The 17,393-nt window shown below is 43.1% G+C and overlaps 2 protein-coding genes across 7 annotated transcripts in view; one reads left to right on the top strand and one right to left on the bottom strand.

Annotated features, from left to right (window-relative positions):
• The window catches only part of lrch1 (leucine-rich repeats and calponin homology (CH) domain containing 1), a 107,050-nt gene extending 92,182 nt beyond the window's left edge, over positions 1 to 14,868 (top strand). For 2 of the 6 annotated variants that reach the window (XM_029637896.2, XM_029637905.2), the window contains 5 exons: positions 281 to 397; positions 6,720 to 6,829; positions 6,952 to 7,089; positions 7,205 to 7,282; positions 9,107 to 11,440. In XM_029637896.2, the coding sequence (XP_029493756.1) occupies positions 281 to 397; positions 6,720 to 6,829; positions 6,952 to 7,089; positions 7,205 to 7,282; positions 9,107 to 9,385 (722 nt within the window). In that variant the 3' untranslated portion in view covers positions 9,386 to 11,440. Of the gene's footprint in view, positions 1 to 280; positions 398 to 6,719; positions 6,830 to 6,951; positions 7,090 to 7,204; positions 7,283 to 9,106; positions 11,441 to 11,722 lie in introns of those variants that run through there. The other 4 variants (XM_029637913.2, XM_029637934.2, XM_029637923.2 and 1 more) reach the window with 3 other exon arrangements.
• LOC115116455 (S-formylglutathione hydrolase) lies at positions 14,717 to 16,587 on the bottom strand. The gene is given in 10 exon segments (XM_029644950.2): positions 14,717 to 15,314; positions 15,454 to 15,618; positions 15,748 to 15,832; positions 15,909 to 15,947; positions 15,949 to 16,002; positions 16,107 to 16,139; positions 16,141 to 16,216; positions 16,272 to 16,325; positions 16,328 to 16,378; positions 16,488 to 16,587. Coding segments are annotated over 10 exon segments (726 nt in total). The 3' UTR covers positions 14,717 to 15,245.
• Between the last annotated feature and the right edge of the window lie 806 nt (positions 16,588 to 17,393).

The following is a 17,393-nucleotide window of genomic DNA, read 5'->3' as shown; positions in this document are numbered from 1 at the left end:
ATCTTTCACATCTCCTTTGTTTCTTCCTTTCCTCCCCCTCTTACATCAATTCTCCCTCCATTCACACCCCTTTATCTAACCCAACCTGCCTTTGCATGCGATTATCAACTGCTGCTGCCTGTTTCGTTTCCTTGTCTTTTAAAATTCAAACTGTATTTTTCCCGGAACTTTCTCTGGTGTCTCGGGGGGTGGGTGTGGTTTTGGAATGGATCTGTCTTGTTCTACTTGGCCTCTCCCCCTATACCTTGCCCCACCTTGCCCTCCGCCCCTCTTCCTCTAGCCCCCGCCTCACTGCCCTGCTCGCCCCCGCTCTGTCTCCGCCCCCTCCTCACACAGGCCCCGTCCATCGATAGAGACACTCCCCCTAGACCAGGCGATGGAGGCATGCACAGCAGTGGTAGGTCACTCCTCCCAACTAATTGGCCAATCGGAGGCCTCGAAACCAAACATAACTAGACAAAGTCAGATGTTTGCAAACCATTTGCATTGTGTGACTCCCTGTTTCTCTCTCTCTCCTTCTTTCGCTCACTCTCAACTCTTTCTCCCACTGTTTCCTTTTTCTATATTTCTACCTGTAACTCTTTCTACCTATTACACTCTGTGATCTCTCATCTTCTCTCTATCACTCGTTCCAAGCCATGGGTGAGTGTGATGAAAGTGTGCACTGTACTTTTGCAGTCACATCTGTGCCTTGGACCACATGTTTGGGGTGTTTTCGATTACTTCGTTCCCTGTGTGTGTGCGCGCGTGTGCGTGTGTGCGTGCGTGCGTGTGACGCTGCAGAACTCTGAGGCCCAGAGGATCAAAGGAGAGCCTCCACACTTCACACACTCCTCCTCTTCCTTCATCTTTCCATCCCTCCATCTGTTCTCATGTTGGCAAGTGTGTTGTGGTGGTGGTTGCACATGGTAAAAGTTAAATCATGTGTCTGTACGCCACTGCATCAATGTGGTTGAAGACATTGGAAGGGGGTCTGCTATACAGAAGCTAGTTCCAAGACCACCCAACAACACGCACACACAGATGCTCTCTGATGCACATACACATTTATACATACAGATGTATTTTATCTAGCTCTGGACATTACCACATTCTGTTTGACAGAGAGAAATAGTTAATTCCCCCTGCAGTCATTATCAGACCGTATGTTCACTCCCAGTACAACCACAGTCCAGATCTGGCAACACACACAGACGCCACCCTCCATTAAGTCCCCTTTGATACGGGCTCTGCCTAACAGTGCATTATAGCCGTTGGAAAACCAATTAAACACAGACACAGTATCTTTCATGCCAGGACTGATATTGGTGGGAAAGCAGATTGGGTACTGAGATATCTGATGTCTACTCACTCACTCACTCACTCACTCACTCAGCTCAGTATGTACGTACGAACGGAGTACCTTGCTGTTCCTCTCCCCTGGCTTCCTTTCTATTGCTCATGGTATTTATAGTTTAATATTTGAACTGTTAGATAATGGTCTCACTGGGGATATCCCACTTCCATAAGGAGGGGAACAGAAAGTTGCCGACAGCCATTTCCCCCAGGGCGACTCATGTTACATGATTGTTCAAAGGGTGCGCTTTTATGATATCAGCATGGATTCAAAGTCAACATTCACTTTTTATCACTCTCCCGTTGCTAATGATAATTGTTCAATAGGTAGATTATAATAACAAAGACATTCAAAAAGAATGTCCTGAAAGAAAATAGGAGTGTTCCAAGGAGCAGTAATGTTGGACAATTGGTCATGGAATTCCCAAGTAGTGAGAACAGTGGTGATAGCTTTGTTTTTCAATGAAGATCTAACCAGTAAACGGGTCAGGCCTCAGGGAGGTGACATCACCAGTAACCAATAGGTGAGATCACAAGTGGCTGACCTCATTAACAGCCAAAGAGCTCTCAGAACCCAGTCTAAGGGCACCATTCCAACTCCAAGTGTGTCTAGGGCAGGTCTCTCCAATCATGTTCCTGGAGAGCTACCGTCCTGTAGGTTTTCACACAAACCCGAATCTGGCACACCTAATTCTAATAATTAGATGGTTGATAAGATTAATCAGGTTAGTTACAACTGGAGTTGGAACAAAAACCTACAGGAGGGTAACTCTCAAGGAACATGGTTGGAGTGATAACCTACAGGAGGGTAGCTCTCCAGGAACGGGGTTGGAGTGATAACCTACAGGAGGGTAGCTCTCCAGGAACAGGGTTGGAGTGATAACCTACAGGAAGGTAGCTCTCCAGGAACAGGGTTGGAGTCAAAACCTACAGGAGGGTAGCTCTCCAGGAACAGGGTTGGAGTGAGAACCTACAGGAAGGTAGCTCTCCAGGAACAGGGTTGGAGTGAGAACCTACAGGAAGGTAGCTCTCCAGGAACAGGGTTGGAGTGATAACCTACAGGAGGGTAGCTCTCCGGAAACAGGGTTGGAGTGATAACCTACAGGAGGGTAGCTCTCCAGGAACAGGGTTGGAGTGATAACCTACAGGAGGGTAGCTCTCCAGGAACAGGGTTGGAGTGAGAACCTACAGGAGGGTAGCTCTCCAGGAACAGGGTTGGAGTGAGAACCTACAGGAGGGTAGCTCTCCAGGAACAGGGTTGGAGTCAAAACCTACAGGAGGGTAGCTCTCCAGGAACAGGGTTGGAGTGAGAACCTACAGGAGGGTAGCTCTCCAGGAACAGGGTTGGAGAGCCCTGGTCTAGCGTCACACCAGCACCAGTCGTTGGTAGCACAGTTACACAACTTGTTTGTGTGTAGATGCTTGAGGGCTGAATAAGGAAGCAGAATGACTGTACTGATACTGAATGTATGTATGGTGCAGTAGTTTTTATTGACCTTTGAACTCATAAACAACAACAGCTGTTGACAGTTGTATTCTCTGTGGGTCGGTGATGTCACACAGTAGCAGCCCTGACTAGAGAGGAACCAGGATTTTAGACTTCCTCTCTGATACAGGATTTCCTTCTGGGCTAGAACACCACTGGGCGGCCATTAGACAGGGTTAAATTGGGTTTGTTGTTCAAAGCACGACACACAATATTCCTCTTTCTCTCTCTCTCTTTCTCTGACCCCCTCACAAATCAGTGTGTGCACTCAGAGGCCCAATCTGTGTCTATTACTCTGGAAAAAATTAATGCTCTGCTATTATACACACACATACACTAAATATACAAAACTATGTGGACACCCCTTCAAATTAGTGGACTCTGCTATTTCAGGGACACCAGTTGCTGACAGGTGTATAAAATCGAGGGCACAGCCATGCACTCTCCATAGACTAACAATGGCAGTAGAATGGCCTTACTGAAAAGCTCAGTGACTTCCAACGTGTGTACACACACACTACCGGTCAAAAGTTTTAAAACACCTACTCATTCAAGGGTTTTTCTTTATTTTTACTATTATTCTACATTGTAGAATAATAGTGAAGCCATCAAAACTATAAAATAGCACATATGGAATCATGTAGTGACATCAACATATATTTTATATTTGAGATTCAAATAGCCACCCTTTGCCTTGATGACAGCATTGCACACTCTTGGCATGCTCTCAACCAGCTTCACCTGGAATGCTTTTCCATCAGTCACGAAGGAGTTCGCTCAAATGCTGAGCACTTAGCTGCTTTTCCTTCACTCTGCGTTCCAACTCATCCCAAACCATCTCAAATGGGTTGAGGTCGGGTGATTGTGGAGGCTATGTCGTCTGATGCAGCGCTCCATCACTCTCTTGGTCAAATAGCCTGTACACAGCCTGGAGGTGTGTTTTGGATCATTGTCCTGTTGAAAAACAAATGATAGTTCCACTAAGCACAAACCAGATGAGATGGTGTATCGCTGCAGAATGCTGTGGTAGCCATGCTGGTTAAATGTGCCTAGAATTTTAAATCACAGCAGTGTCACCAGCAAAGCACCCCCACACCATCACACCTCCTCCTCCATGCTTCACAGTGGGAACCACACATGCAGAGATCATCCGTTCACCTACTCTGCGTCTCAAAAAGACACAGTGGTTGGGAACCAAAATTCTCACATTTGGACTCCTCAAACCAAAGGACAGGTTTCCACCAGTCTAATGTCCATTGCTCGAGTTTCTTGGCCCAAGCAAAGTCTCTTCTTCTTATCGGTGTCCTTTAGTAGTGGTTTCTTTGCAGCAATTTTACTATGAAGGCCAGATTCACGCAGTCTCTTCTGAACAGTTGATGTTGAGATGTCTGTTACTTGAACTCTGTGAAACTTTTATTTGGGCTGCAAATTCTGAGGCTGGTAAGTCTAATGAACTTATCCTCTGCAGCAGCAGTAACTCGGGGTCTTCCATTCCTTACTTGAAATGTTCCGTATTGACTGACCTTCATGTCTTAAAGTAATGATGGACTGTCGTTTCTCTTTGCTTATTTGAGCTGTTCTTGCCATAATATGGACTTGGTCTTTTACCAAATAGGGCTATCTTCTGTATACCACCCCTACCTTGTCACAACACAACTGATTGGCTCAAACGCATTAAGAAGGAAAAACATTACACAAATGAACTTTTAACAAGGCATACCTGTTAATTTCTATGCATTCCAGGTGACTACCTCACGGAGCTGGTTGAGAGAATGTCAGTGTGTGCAAAGCTGTCAACGGGTGGCTACTTTGACGAATCTCAAACATAAAATATATTTTGATTTGTTTAACACTTTTTTTGGTTACTAAATTATTCCATATGTGTTATTTCATAGTTTTGATGTCTTCACTATTATTCTACAATGTAGAAAATAGTAATAAATAAAGATAAACCTAGAATGAGTATGTGTTTCCATACTTTTTCTGGTACTGTGTGTATATGTAGATAATTTGTTCATATTTATTTTTACTCCAAACATAAACAGAGAAACAACAACTTAAAGACACACCCATACAACTACATCTCATCTGCCCAGACCCCCATGCTCACCCCCCATCCCTAGTGCCTGCATTATTGTTTGCCACCTGGACATAAATTGCACCAATAATTTTTCAGTCACCCATGCCATTTTTATATTTCAATATTAAATCATTAGATTTTTCCAATGTAGCGAATTGGATTGATTTCAAAAGAATCGTCCAGCCCATTTGGTATCTCACTACACCCCCATATGCTATGCCTTGAAATATGCAGACAGACGGATTAAAAGTCAGTTCACATTGTAATACTTCTGACAGCCAACTTTTGGATTTAATAGCATTCCCAGATATCATGTATTATTGAGTCATTATTAGTTTTACACTTAAGAAATGCCTCTGCCATTGTGCTGTAGAATTAGAGAATTGTGTCTCTTGTATAATGCATTCCATACATTATAGACTGGAGTAAGCATACATTTTAGTTAACTGTAATTTAATTAGTTATGCTCCAACTTTCCCTCCATCTTGTGTCAACATCAGGTCATTTTAAGTCTTGGTTCCAATCATTCCTATTTTTTTCTATGAGATTGTCAGTTGGATATGGGCTCTGCAAGGTTTTGTATATCTTCCCTATCATAGGAACATCCTTTTATGACTCAAATAAGATTTCCTCAAGGTTGCTCTGATGTCCAAAATATGTCAAATCCAAATGTTATGTGAAAAGTAACATGTCTCTTTCCATTGTTGTATTGTTAAATGTTACTCTTACCTCTTGCTAACCACATTTACAACCTCTAATGATCAACATCCTGTTCTCTTTATGGCGAAAGTGGAGGGTGACGATCGCCCCTCGCTGTTCCCCTCTACCCACTCTGATAGTTATCAGCCAGTCATGCTTCTGGATGGGGCCTGTATGTGTTTATCTCTAACTTCCTTGGATAGCCCCTCAAGGAGCCATTTCCCTGTGAGAGATGATCAGATGGGCCCGTGTTATTAAGGCCTAGTGTGAATACTTCAGAAATGCATTCTCCTTCCCTTTTCCCCAAGCATGGGTTGAACTATCCAGTGACTCTTGGGCTCCCTCATGTGGTCTGACTGTGTATCACAAAGCAGAGCTACTGAACATGTGGTGTGTCACTAAGCTGTATATGGTGGCTGTTGCAGGGGAGATTTATGACTAGAATATAGGCCACTGACTGGTTTAGTAAATGATTCAGTCCTACGTTTTAGAATGTGATCATAGGCCATGCCTGTTTTTCACACACACACTCTGATTACATTTCCTCCTCCCACACAGTTTAAAAAACACACACATTTCTCTGTAGCTTTGACTTCCATATTTTGTGCTTACCCAGTTTAAAATACTGATTTGAGATTTGAATAGAATACCAATGAGAGAAGACTTCTGCTTTTAATGTACAGTAAGATAAGAATCTTCAGTTCCATCAGTTCCTTGAGGGCTTGCTATGCCATCTGTTGGTATGCAGGATTGACTAAGTGGAACGCCTTTAGGAAACTCAATCTTCCACATTCACTCCTCAGTGCAGATGACTGTTTCCATGGCAATGAATGCAGCCCAGAGCCCAGCACTATAGAGTGCATCTGCATTAGTGGATATGATTAAGGGGTTATGCAAGTGTACGATAACAGTAGCTACTCATCCACTTGTAAGTGAAAGTGTGTTTTTGTCAGTGAATATTGCAGTATGCATTTATGTATGCTACAGTATGTGTGGTTGTATGGGTGTGAAGTGTGGGTGTGAATTACTATATGTACAGTACAATATGTGTAGGTGTTAGTTACTGACTTCCTGTCTAATGGATGGCGTCTGTTCTCTCCTCCTGCATGTTGGGGGCAGTATTCCTGAGGACCCATAAGAGCCTGGAGTCTGTTGACCCTCAGTTCACCATGAGGAGGAAGATGGAACAGCTGAGAGAAGAGCTGGAGCTGATGGAACAACTCAGAGACGTGAGAGCTTCTCTCTCTTTCTCTCTCGCTTCTGGAAGTTAACTCCCCAGTATTAGCAGTATGTCCTCAGTTTGTGTGTGTGTTAAGGTGAGTGGGTTTTTACCCCTCTTGTCTCTCCTCAGAGCATAGAGAGCAGACTGAAGGTGGCTCTTCCTGAAGACCTAGGCTCCTCCCTCATGGACGGGGTGGTGCTATGCCATCTGGCCAATCACATTCGCCCACGCTCCGTGGTCAGCATCCATGTGCCCTCGCCTGCTGTGGTACGTCTTGGGGGTTAATGAGGGGTTAAAGAGGAATAAGTGGGAATGGGTGATTTATTTTTGTTACAGACAATTACAGTCTCCGTTGAGCTCTGCGTTCTGTGTGACCCCGCAGCCCAAACTCAGCATGGCCAAGTGTCGGCGGAACGTAGAGAACTTCCTGGATGCCTGTAGGAAAATGGGCGTTCCTGAGGTGAGACACACCCCCTCTTTTCTGTTAGATAGTGGTACCTCATTGATCCTGAATCAGCCACTGTATTTCAGATTCACTGTTGGTTAGGATTTAACTGAGGTAAACTGATCTTCGATCTGTTAAGAATTTGAATAAAAGCCATAGTGCATCATTGGGTTTGGAATCGAGTTGTGGGAGGGCAGACTGGGGATCAGTGAACACAGCCTGTATAGAACACAGATACTATACACACTAGTATTGAGGGTCAGAAAGGCTGGGTGCTAGTGCTGGGATGAGACTAGACCATTTGATAAGTCTACAACAAATTTATTTTATACAGTATTACCGTTCTAGGATATGTATTTGATATCGGGACCAAACCACTTTATAATCATCGCCTCAAAACAATCTGCCCAGTCAGAGCACAGAGTTTGATCCCAGAACTGGCACATCTAGCCAATCACCTTCCCATCCTCCTCTACTCCTCCTCCTCTGAGAGAGATGCATTGATGACACAAGCATTAAAGCTGCATTAAAACTTCATCATCATCATCGCACTGGACTATGCTGTCCTCATCGCTTCTCACTACGGCTTTGGGCATCCTCTATACTTTAGAACTTTGACCTGGCTCTTGCTCGGTTCTGATCCCAGCTAGTGCCAAAGAAAAAAAATGAATTTAACAGGAGCTGGTGTGCTGTCATTCCTGCAGAAAAACATGTCAGAAATGTTATAGAATTTACTTGACTGAAAGATGGTGTGTGTGTGTGTGCGCTCGTGTGTGTGTGTGTGTGCGCTCGTGTGTGTGTGTGTGCGCTCGTGTGTGAGAATCAAATTGACCCTGCTGACTCATTACTGTGTTGATTTCTCCTTTAGTAAATAGTCAGTAATTATAACCACTGTTTCTGTCACCCAGTGGTTACACATACAGTGGTAGTGGGACTCTTACCATGATGTAGTAAGCCCTGCTGTGTCAAAACCTCACACTACAAAAGCTGCCTTTTGTTCACTGTTTGAGTAGCCTGCTGGGACTGTACAGCAGAATGCACAGCAGTACCGATACCAACAGTGAGACTGTTGGCTGCTTCCTTAGACCTGCTTGCTTGCTGTGGCTAGTCTGGTTCTCCTTGTATAACCTGGCCCTAGTCAGCTTGTGATCCTGCTGCTGATTCTACTGCTGCTTGCTGGCTGAAATGTCGCTGCCTCACTGAAACAGGTGCTTTGCGCTGGATTGAAAGCTAATGCTAGTGAATGCAAGCGAAGGTGTAGCTGGCTAACACCACCCGCATCCTCATTGCTCCTAACGCTCCACACCCCAGCATGGCCTGCTTTCTGAAAGAGACAAGAGTTCAGTTTTATAAATGTAAGTCACACACTCACCCACACGCTCGCTCTCTCTCTCAAAAAGCAGCCCTGCACGTCGCCCTGGTAACCCACGCCTGCGCAGCCCTGCACATAAATACACCTTGATCTCTGTTCCCACCGGTTAACGTCCTGCCTTGTTTCTCTCTGTTCTATTTTCCTGCCGGACCACCCTCCCTCTTTCTTCTCTTCCTCTACTCTGCATCTCTACCCCTTATTTGTCTTTTCCTGGCATTCCCTTCCCATTTTCTTCCTTCTTCCTATGGTATTTTCTGTTCTTCTTCCCTGTCTCATTGTTCTCCTCCACTTCTATCTGACTGAATTTCTCTTCTTCGTGTGCAATATCCATCGATGTTCCTCTGTGACCCCTTTCCTTTTATCCATCTGTATCATTCTTTCCCCCGTTTTTCATTCTCTCATTCCTTCTTCTCCTTTCATCTTCATTCACCTTGTATGTTTCCTCCTCTTCCTCCTTGGGCCCTCAGTCTTCCCTCTGCTCAGCTTATGACATCATCCAGTGTCACCTGCGGCCGATCCGGGTCACCGTGTGCGCCCTGGTCGCCATGGAGACCCCCACAGAGGGGCGGGACTCAGACAGACAGGGAGAGGTCCCAAACCCAACTCCTGCCCCCGAGGCTTCTACACAGGTGGCCCAGGCTCCGCCTCCAGCATGGCAGCCGTGGGACCTGATTTGCTCGAGCCTGTTACACATGTTCTGTCTTCTCCTGCTGTTTGTGGCCTATAGCTGGAGTGAGCTGACGTAACACTACCTGTCAATCTCCTGTCAAAGCCCGCCCTCCTCTCAGCCCTGCCCTCCGCATGTGCCAACACTTCTCCTCCCCAATCCACCTCTTTTTCTTCAACCTCTTGTTTCTGTGCTCTTCTCCTCTGTCTGATTCTCATACACAGTTGCATTCATGCACAGATTGCAGATGCGCACCATTAAACTCCAATAAATACCGACTCACAACCTCACACACATGCATTCGTATCCTGTCCCCACCAATAACGCACATTCCAACTGTTGAAAAGAATCCTGGAGCTTGTACACAAAAGTTACCTGAAGTCTCTCTACAACTCTTTGGCCAATGCGTCAAGTCAAGCCTGTCATGTCAGACTGTTCGTTTTCTTAATGCCCTCCGGGGTCACAGACACGTGGTATGGGGGTCATACACACTGATTCCCCATGTGGTCATACGGTCTCTTGGTTCCATACAGCTTGTCTAGTTTGGGTCCAGTCCAGGTAAGCACAGAGCACTAGTAGAGCTCCTCCATCATGCTGGATCTTGGAGCTTTTTTGTTGCATTGGTCAGTCTCTTCAAGACTCCTCAGATACATTATATCAACTGTATTTACACCTGTACGTCTGTTTGAAGGAAATGGCAATGCTCAGTAGTAATGCCATCCATGAGACAACGACACAACAGACAGTGTATAGGTTTGGACCTAATAAACACACCACTTATGACTAGACTGTAAAATGTCACACGGCACACTTGTCACTAAATGAAGTTCAGTAATCACATCACTACTGCACCTCTCTACCACTCAACGTTACTCTCGTTCTAATATAGTGTATTTACCCTGGGGTAGTTACATGACTACTGCACCTCTCTACCACTCTACGTTACTCTCGTTCTAATATAGTGTATTTACCCTGGGGTAGTTACATGACTACTGCACCTCTCTACCACTCTACGTTACTCTCGTTCTAATATAGTGTATTTACCCTGGGGTAGTTACATGACTACTGCACCTCTCTACCACTCTACGTTACTCTCGTTCTAATATAGTGTATTTACCCTGGGGTAGTTACATGACTACTGCACCTCTCTACCACTCTACGTTACTCTCGTTCTAATATAGTGTATTTACCCTGGGGTAGTTACATGACTACTGCACCTCTCTACCACTCTACGTTACTCTCGTTCTAATATAGTGTATTTGCCCTGGGGTAGTTACATGACTACTGCACCTCTCTACCACTCTACGTTACTCTCGTTCTAATATAGTGTATTTACCCTGGGGTAGTTACATGACTACTGCACCTCTCTACCACTCTACGTTACTCTCGTTCTAATATAGTGTATTTACCCTGGGGTAGTTACATGACTACGGTTCAGTATCTATACTTTTTGACCCAACTGTTGTACTATTCTGTCAGGCCATATATTACGTTTCTTATTTTAAAACCACAAGAGGGTACATTGGATGGAAGTTTGGAAGTTTTATTTTACCGAACTTTCTTACTCCCAAGCACCTGGACTGAATACAAGGTGTGAAAAGATCCATGATTTCTAAACATACAAACCATTTGCACATGCAACATTACAGAACGGACTAATCTGGAGGTCTTATGTTGAAGGGCTAGTGAATATGATATGTGTTCAGTAATATGTGAACTGTACTAGAAGCTCATTCCTTTAAATGAGAACTTTGATACTTTGAGGCCAGCAGTGCTGCTACTGTCCATTGATTGATGTATGTCTGTAGTTGAATTTAAAGCAATGAGGGTTAACTTTCTTTTCTGACTTAATTTAAAAGCCATGGATGTAGTGTCCACAATTTCCCCCAAACTGTCCATCTGTTTCTATCCATATTTTCCTTTTAACTCCGTTAACTTATTCACTGTTGTCATGTCAACCTTGCCAGCGACTATGTTGGAGTGCAATTGGTTCGCCATTACTGTATACTATTAGTTGGCTGTGTTTTAACTCATAGTCAGTGCTGATTTTGATGGACCTTGAGGCTTTTTCTGACTTGTATATCTGATGGTGTGAATGGAACTGGTAATAAATGTACAGTTTGGGGTTATTCTATTCGGTCTCTGTGTTGCTGTTCTCTGAAGGAGGCTGATGAATTAAGTGCTGTTTCTTCATATAGGTTATTCAGCATACTTCCACATACACCTGTACTGTCTGTATGTTCACTCATCACCATAGTTGCATTGAGGTGTCTTTTTGATTGACTTGTTTTTTTCTGCCTCCTCGTCTCTCTTTCTGTCCCACTCACTATCTCCGCTCCCTCCTCCCCCGACTCTCGCTCCCTCCTCCCCCCACTCTCGCGCTCTCTCGCTCTTTCTGTGTGTGGAACCTCGACAGGATAAGCTGTGTTTGCCTCATCACATACTAGAGGAGAAGGGTATGATCAAGGTGAGCGTGACGGTCCAGGCGCTGGTGGATGAGACCTCAACCAAGCAGGCTCTCTTCACGTGAGAGGGAAGGAGACCAACATATAGACAGACACACACCCCTTAGTCTGGGGTTCATTTAGTCAAAGTGACGAACACCGTTGCCATTGTACCTCCTGAAATAGCCTTTTCCAAGGGGCTGTAGCCTGTATCACAGTCTTCCTTTCGTGATTCTTACAACCATGGTTTCAAGTTATAATGTGATGCATGGGGTGCCCTAAAACACAGTAGTGGGCTGTACTAATGTGGATATTCAAAGCTGACAGAGGTGTCCACATGGATGGTTTTTAATTCTTACAGGAGTGCCCTGGTTTGTTATGGGAGCCTCCAGTACCCTTGGACACTCCTGTAGCTTGAACCCTGCCTACAACAACTTATAGCATGTTGCACTGTGTATGATTGACTATGCATTTCATGGGCTGTCAGTTTCTACCCCTCTATTTCTAAGGCCAGGTATTATCACCCTCACTAATTTCAGACTAGACACCTAACACTCCAACATAGCGGTCGCTCTGCTACAGCTTCCCTATTTAAAGATATTTATAATAAATATGGCCACGTGGTTGAGAGTTGTATCCATTGAAAATAATCCCCCAAATATTTTTCTCTAATAGCTAATATATTTTAGGTATAGTTCTGTATACTGTATGTTTTACTTTGAATTTGTCTCTCACCTCGTCTGTAGAGGTTGAAATGTTGTCCTAAGATTGTGGGAACCTGGTGTTTATGAATTGGAATCTGTGGGTATGTAACTCAGGGAGGAGGTTGTAGGCTTACTACACTGTTATGATCCATTCCCTAGACTGCTTATTTGTCAATGGTATTACTTGCGTGTGGTGTGTGTGTGACTGCATGCGTGAGAGACAGAAGAAAAGCGTTAGATGGAATGAAAAAGAGCGAATGAATGGGTTTGTATATCCTAGTACATTCTATACTGCTAAATAGCCTTGAAGTGTCTGGTGATGCTGACCATGTCAGGTGGTCATGTAGGACCAGCAAAGTAACTGAAATGCATTCACTGATTTAGAGACACTGTTGGCAGCATCTGAAGAGTAGTGCTTGAGTGCCCAATATCCTACTACTACACAAACAGCATAACACTCCAATATAAGCATACTAGGTGTGTGTGTGAGTGAGCAGTGGTGTTTTTTTTATTGTACAGATATAATGCATTTTCTACAGCTTGGTATCCAAAGCTTAAGCTTAGCAGTAAAATCAAACACATTGTTTCACTGGATAGATTTGACAGTTGCCAAAACAACTAAACAGTTTTTTTTCAGAGCCACTTATGATCTAATGTCTTTAGTATGGTAATATCTTTTTATGAGAAGTGGTGATGTGAAGCTGTAATGTGATGATAGTTTGTGCAAGTGGGTTTCGTATTTAGAAAGTATTTCTAACTTTATTAATATTTTAGTTAAACTAACAGTCACTGCCATACATAAACAGCCACACTTCTCAGGCAAAGTGACCAATCTCTTAAAATCAGGATCTGGAGTGATCTGGTTAACATGGCTATAATGCAAAGTAATCATATTTACAACAGTACCACAATTCATGTACAGCGAACTGCCAAAACCGCTTCAATACACTTAATGCGCCTTGGCTGGAACTCTTGGAGGGATGCAATGCCATTCTTCCACAATTTGGTGTTTTGTTGATGGTGGTGGAAAACGTTGTCTCAGTCGCCTCTCCAGGATCTCCCATAAGTTTTCAATTGAGTTGAGATCTGGTGACTGACACACGCACACACACACTTAAAATGATGGGCAACTGGGAATTTTTCTACATACATGACCCTAAGCAGGATGAGATGTCTTAATTGCTTAATTAACTCAGGAATCACACCTGTGTCGAAGCACCTGCTTTCAATATACTTTGTATCCCTCATTTACTCAAGTGTTTCCTTTATTTGATCAATTACCTGTATATATTGTAGCTTATATTTAAAATAATTCACAATGCATAAAAAATATTTTAAAAAATATGCACATTAATGCTACTTTAATACTCAAAGTAATTGCCTTTCCACTTAGCTAAATATAACTACTAACGGGTAAAAATACCAGTAACCCCTTCTCCCAGTTCTAACGTTTTCTTCAATATTTTTATGATCGACCAGAGAGATGTGGAGACTGAAGGGAAATGTGACAGGGATATTTGTTAAGAGAAAGTTGCTGTGTAGATTGTTTCACTTTTAGTCATTATGGAGGTTTGGGCCATGCGCTGCAAACCTTTTTAGAAACTTAACGAGGGGACTTTACATGAAAATAGATCATTACTTTACTATTCATTGATTAGTCATTCAATCCTTTTGACCCTTTGGGAGGTTGATGTTTATTGTCATGAATCTTGCCCTGGAGACAGAATTAAGGATTTATGCTAGATGGGCCAGCTGCAAAGTCAAAGTTGGCTATATTGAAAAAATTCAGAGGTTTTTAAATTTATGTTTGGGCATTAGGGTTAGCAGTGTGGTTATGGTTCAAATCTGATATGACTTTGTGGCTGTGCCAGCTAGTGACCACTCTGCAGAGCAAGATTCATTACAATAAATGCCAACCTGCCTTTGGGAGTGGCTGTGTGGCTGCCTACAGGCCTGAAATGATCTGCACTTTAAAAATAAGTATTTATAGTTGTTTGTTTTGGCAACTAACAAATCTGAGCTCCATTTTGATTTAGAAATGTGTGTATGGCATAATATGAAATGAATTTGAACTATATCATTGTGAGAAATGTTATAACCACAGTGTAACTGTTGACTGCTGAGTGTTGAGCAGTTGTTTTCTACCTTTCTCTGTACATAGTCCTGAAAGCTTGTACTCAGTTTTGTACTTATGATTGGGAGGACATTTATTTTAAAGTGATGGTTTTTTTGTATGTTTTTTTTTTGCATTTTGATGTACCATATACAATTTTGTACCATTTGTCAAATTGGTGTATTTGTTGTACAGCAATTTGGATTTGATTGCATGAAACACCCCTTTAACGTCACCGTAACTGCTGTGAATACTCTATATATTTCTCATCACTTTGAGTAAAGACCTTATCTGAAAAAAACAGTCTTATGTTTGGTCTTTAGTCCACATGTGTTTTGTATTGGTCTAAGATGTCAGTGTGTGAGCCTAAGGTCATAAGATGGAAACAAATGTAATCAAAAAGAGTAACATTTTTTTTTTATCCAGTTGGAGTGACCATGTGGGTGGCAAGCAAGCTCCTCTTAACAAACATCCTGCTTTCACTATTGTCTTTTTCTCAGCTTGACTCAACACAGCAGGTGTGTTCATTTCAGCTCACCAGGTGTATCAGGTTAATGTCAGTTCACCAGGCACCTACGTCTCTCTGTATGGGACAGGTGCATAGTAGCAGGTGCACAGTTGGGAGGAGAAGGCATAGAGGAGAACGCCTGGTTGGGTTCTGGTCCAGCAGTCATGGTCTTAAGCGTTGAGGAACTTGGCATGGTGCTTAATGTGGTCGTTGATGAAGAAGTAGCTATGGTCGTAGCCCTGAAGGCGACACAGATATTACAATAACACTTCATCTGGTACAATACACAATAATTCCAATTCCAAACTAAAGTACAGCCCATTAAATTGTTAAATATCAAACAGTCGCTGTAGTTGGCCACTGGGTGGAAGCACTGACCGGCTGCAGCCTGAACACCACAGGGATGTTCTCTGAGCAGGAGGCGATCAGGTTGTCAGGAAGCAAATGACTGGTCGACAGGAACTAGTCATCACTGCCCTGGTCGATCAGGATGTCCAGCAGAGGGCCGGAGTAGGACGCTGCAAGCACCGTGACATCATACGCCTGGAGAGCGGGATGATTCCATGTATTAGTCTGGAATTCTATTCCGCCAGCAGGGATCTCTGGTTGGTGTTTAGTGTGAATTGATCCCTTTGATTTCTTCAACCCCCCCCTCCCACCCCCATACTATACCTCCCAGGCTTTCTTGTCTTTTCCCAGGTACCCATTGAAGGCCTTCTGGCTGGGGTTGCAGATGGTGGCAAACAAGAGACACAGACTGTAGAGGGGTGGGGGCTTCATTCACATGTGTATATTACTTAATGACTATATCATGAGTTGTAAGACTGACTTGCCATGCCTTGTATTTTCCAGGGTTCTTCAGGGCTCCGTGACATATTCTCTTGGTCAGTGGGGAAGTTAGCATTGATCAAATGAGAGAGTTGAGAGAAGAAAAAAAATTAACAAAGAGACCAGGGGAGAGTTTTATCAGGGGACAGCAGTAGCAGGGGATTCACAATAGTAAATGCTGTTATCATGTGACCCACACACCTCTGACGTAGGCGTACATGCGGTAGTTGCTCTTCCTTGGTGGCGTTGACATAGAAACCAGCCCCTGTGCCAAAGTCCCAGCTCTCATCTTTACCCTCGATGTTACAACCACCTGAACACCACAGAAAGAGAGGGAACAAGTGAGGGTGGGAGTGATAAGTGTGTGCGGTTGGTCGTAAGTGGGCTGGTGTCTGGTGCAGCGATGATGGTTCCATGCTCAGAAGCTGACTGCCAGCATTGGTGATGAAGTTCTGCTCCATGCAAGTCAATCCCGTTTAGTACAGACACATTAACATTCTCAGAGTCAAATCCATAGAGATACTGTGTGTTTATCTGCAGATGGTAGTTAATCATACATTATGTTAGTTTGTAGAACTCACCTGAGAGCCAGTACAAGACAGGACACTTCCCATTCTCAGTCTTGGGAGGCAGGTAGATGGCAAAATTAATTTGACACTTGAGCTCAGTGCTGGACAAAGACATGCATTATGTTACATTTATGACTAATTTTCCACCAAAGGTGGATTCGAAATCAATGGTATATAATATATAAAACTAAATTAATTCAAAAACTGCAGTGTGCTGCATTGATGTATTACAAATGTGGCTATAGAGTCACGTGAGATTTACCTTCTGGTAGCCACTTGAGGGCCATAGTTCAGTTACCTTTGACAAGCCCACGTAAGAAAGTGTTACATAATTATTGGAATTCTTTAAAAAATCTTGCTGCAAAAGTTTTGATTAAAATATAACATTGCATTTTTTTGAAACTACTACTAGAATGTTATGCATGCTAAAAATGAAAGTCGCGGCTCATAGTCCACAACTGCATAGAAAATTAGAATAGAAAATTGTTCGAATGTCATTGGACAGCCAGGGCAGAGGACTCGACAAAGAAGGGTCCAACCAAGGAGAGGGTCCCAAAACAACACGAGCTAGATACCAGCCACATGAAGACTTCCTGTTTTCGGACTTTGCTTTCAAAATAAAGGTTTGTGATAAAACGCTATGCGTGTGATACGAAATAAATGTTTTTTGGAGCTTTGCAATCAATGCATGTTAAAATTCTGTAAACATGTTTTTTTGAAATTAACAATTATAAATGCAATGGGTAAAATCTAAACTAAACTACTTTAAGATAAATAAGAAAAAACCTATATGGTGGAGCACATTGAGAAATGGTTGGAGCTTAAGTAAATTAATGTCAAGAACATAATATACAATTAATTATTTTGATTGCATGAGTCTTGTTTATTTATTGGTGCTATTGTTCAAGGATTCAATTTTGA

The sequence above is a fragment of the Oncorhynchus nerka genome, linkage group LG3 (assembly GCF_034236695.1).
Source record: "Oncorhynchus nerka isolate Pitt River linkage group LG3, Oner_Uvic_2.0, whole genome shotgun sequence".
In the NCBI taxonomy this organism is placed as follows: domain Eukaryota; kingdom Metazoa; phylum Chordata; class Actinopteri; order Salmoniformes; family Salmonidae; genus Oncorhynchus; species Oncorhynchus nerka.
This window is presented reverse-complemented; position numbering and strand designations above follow the sequence as displayed.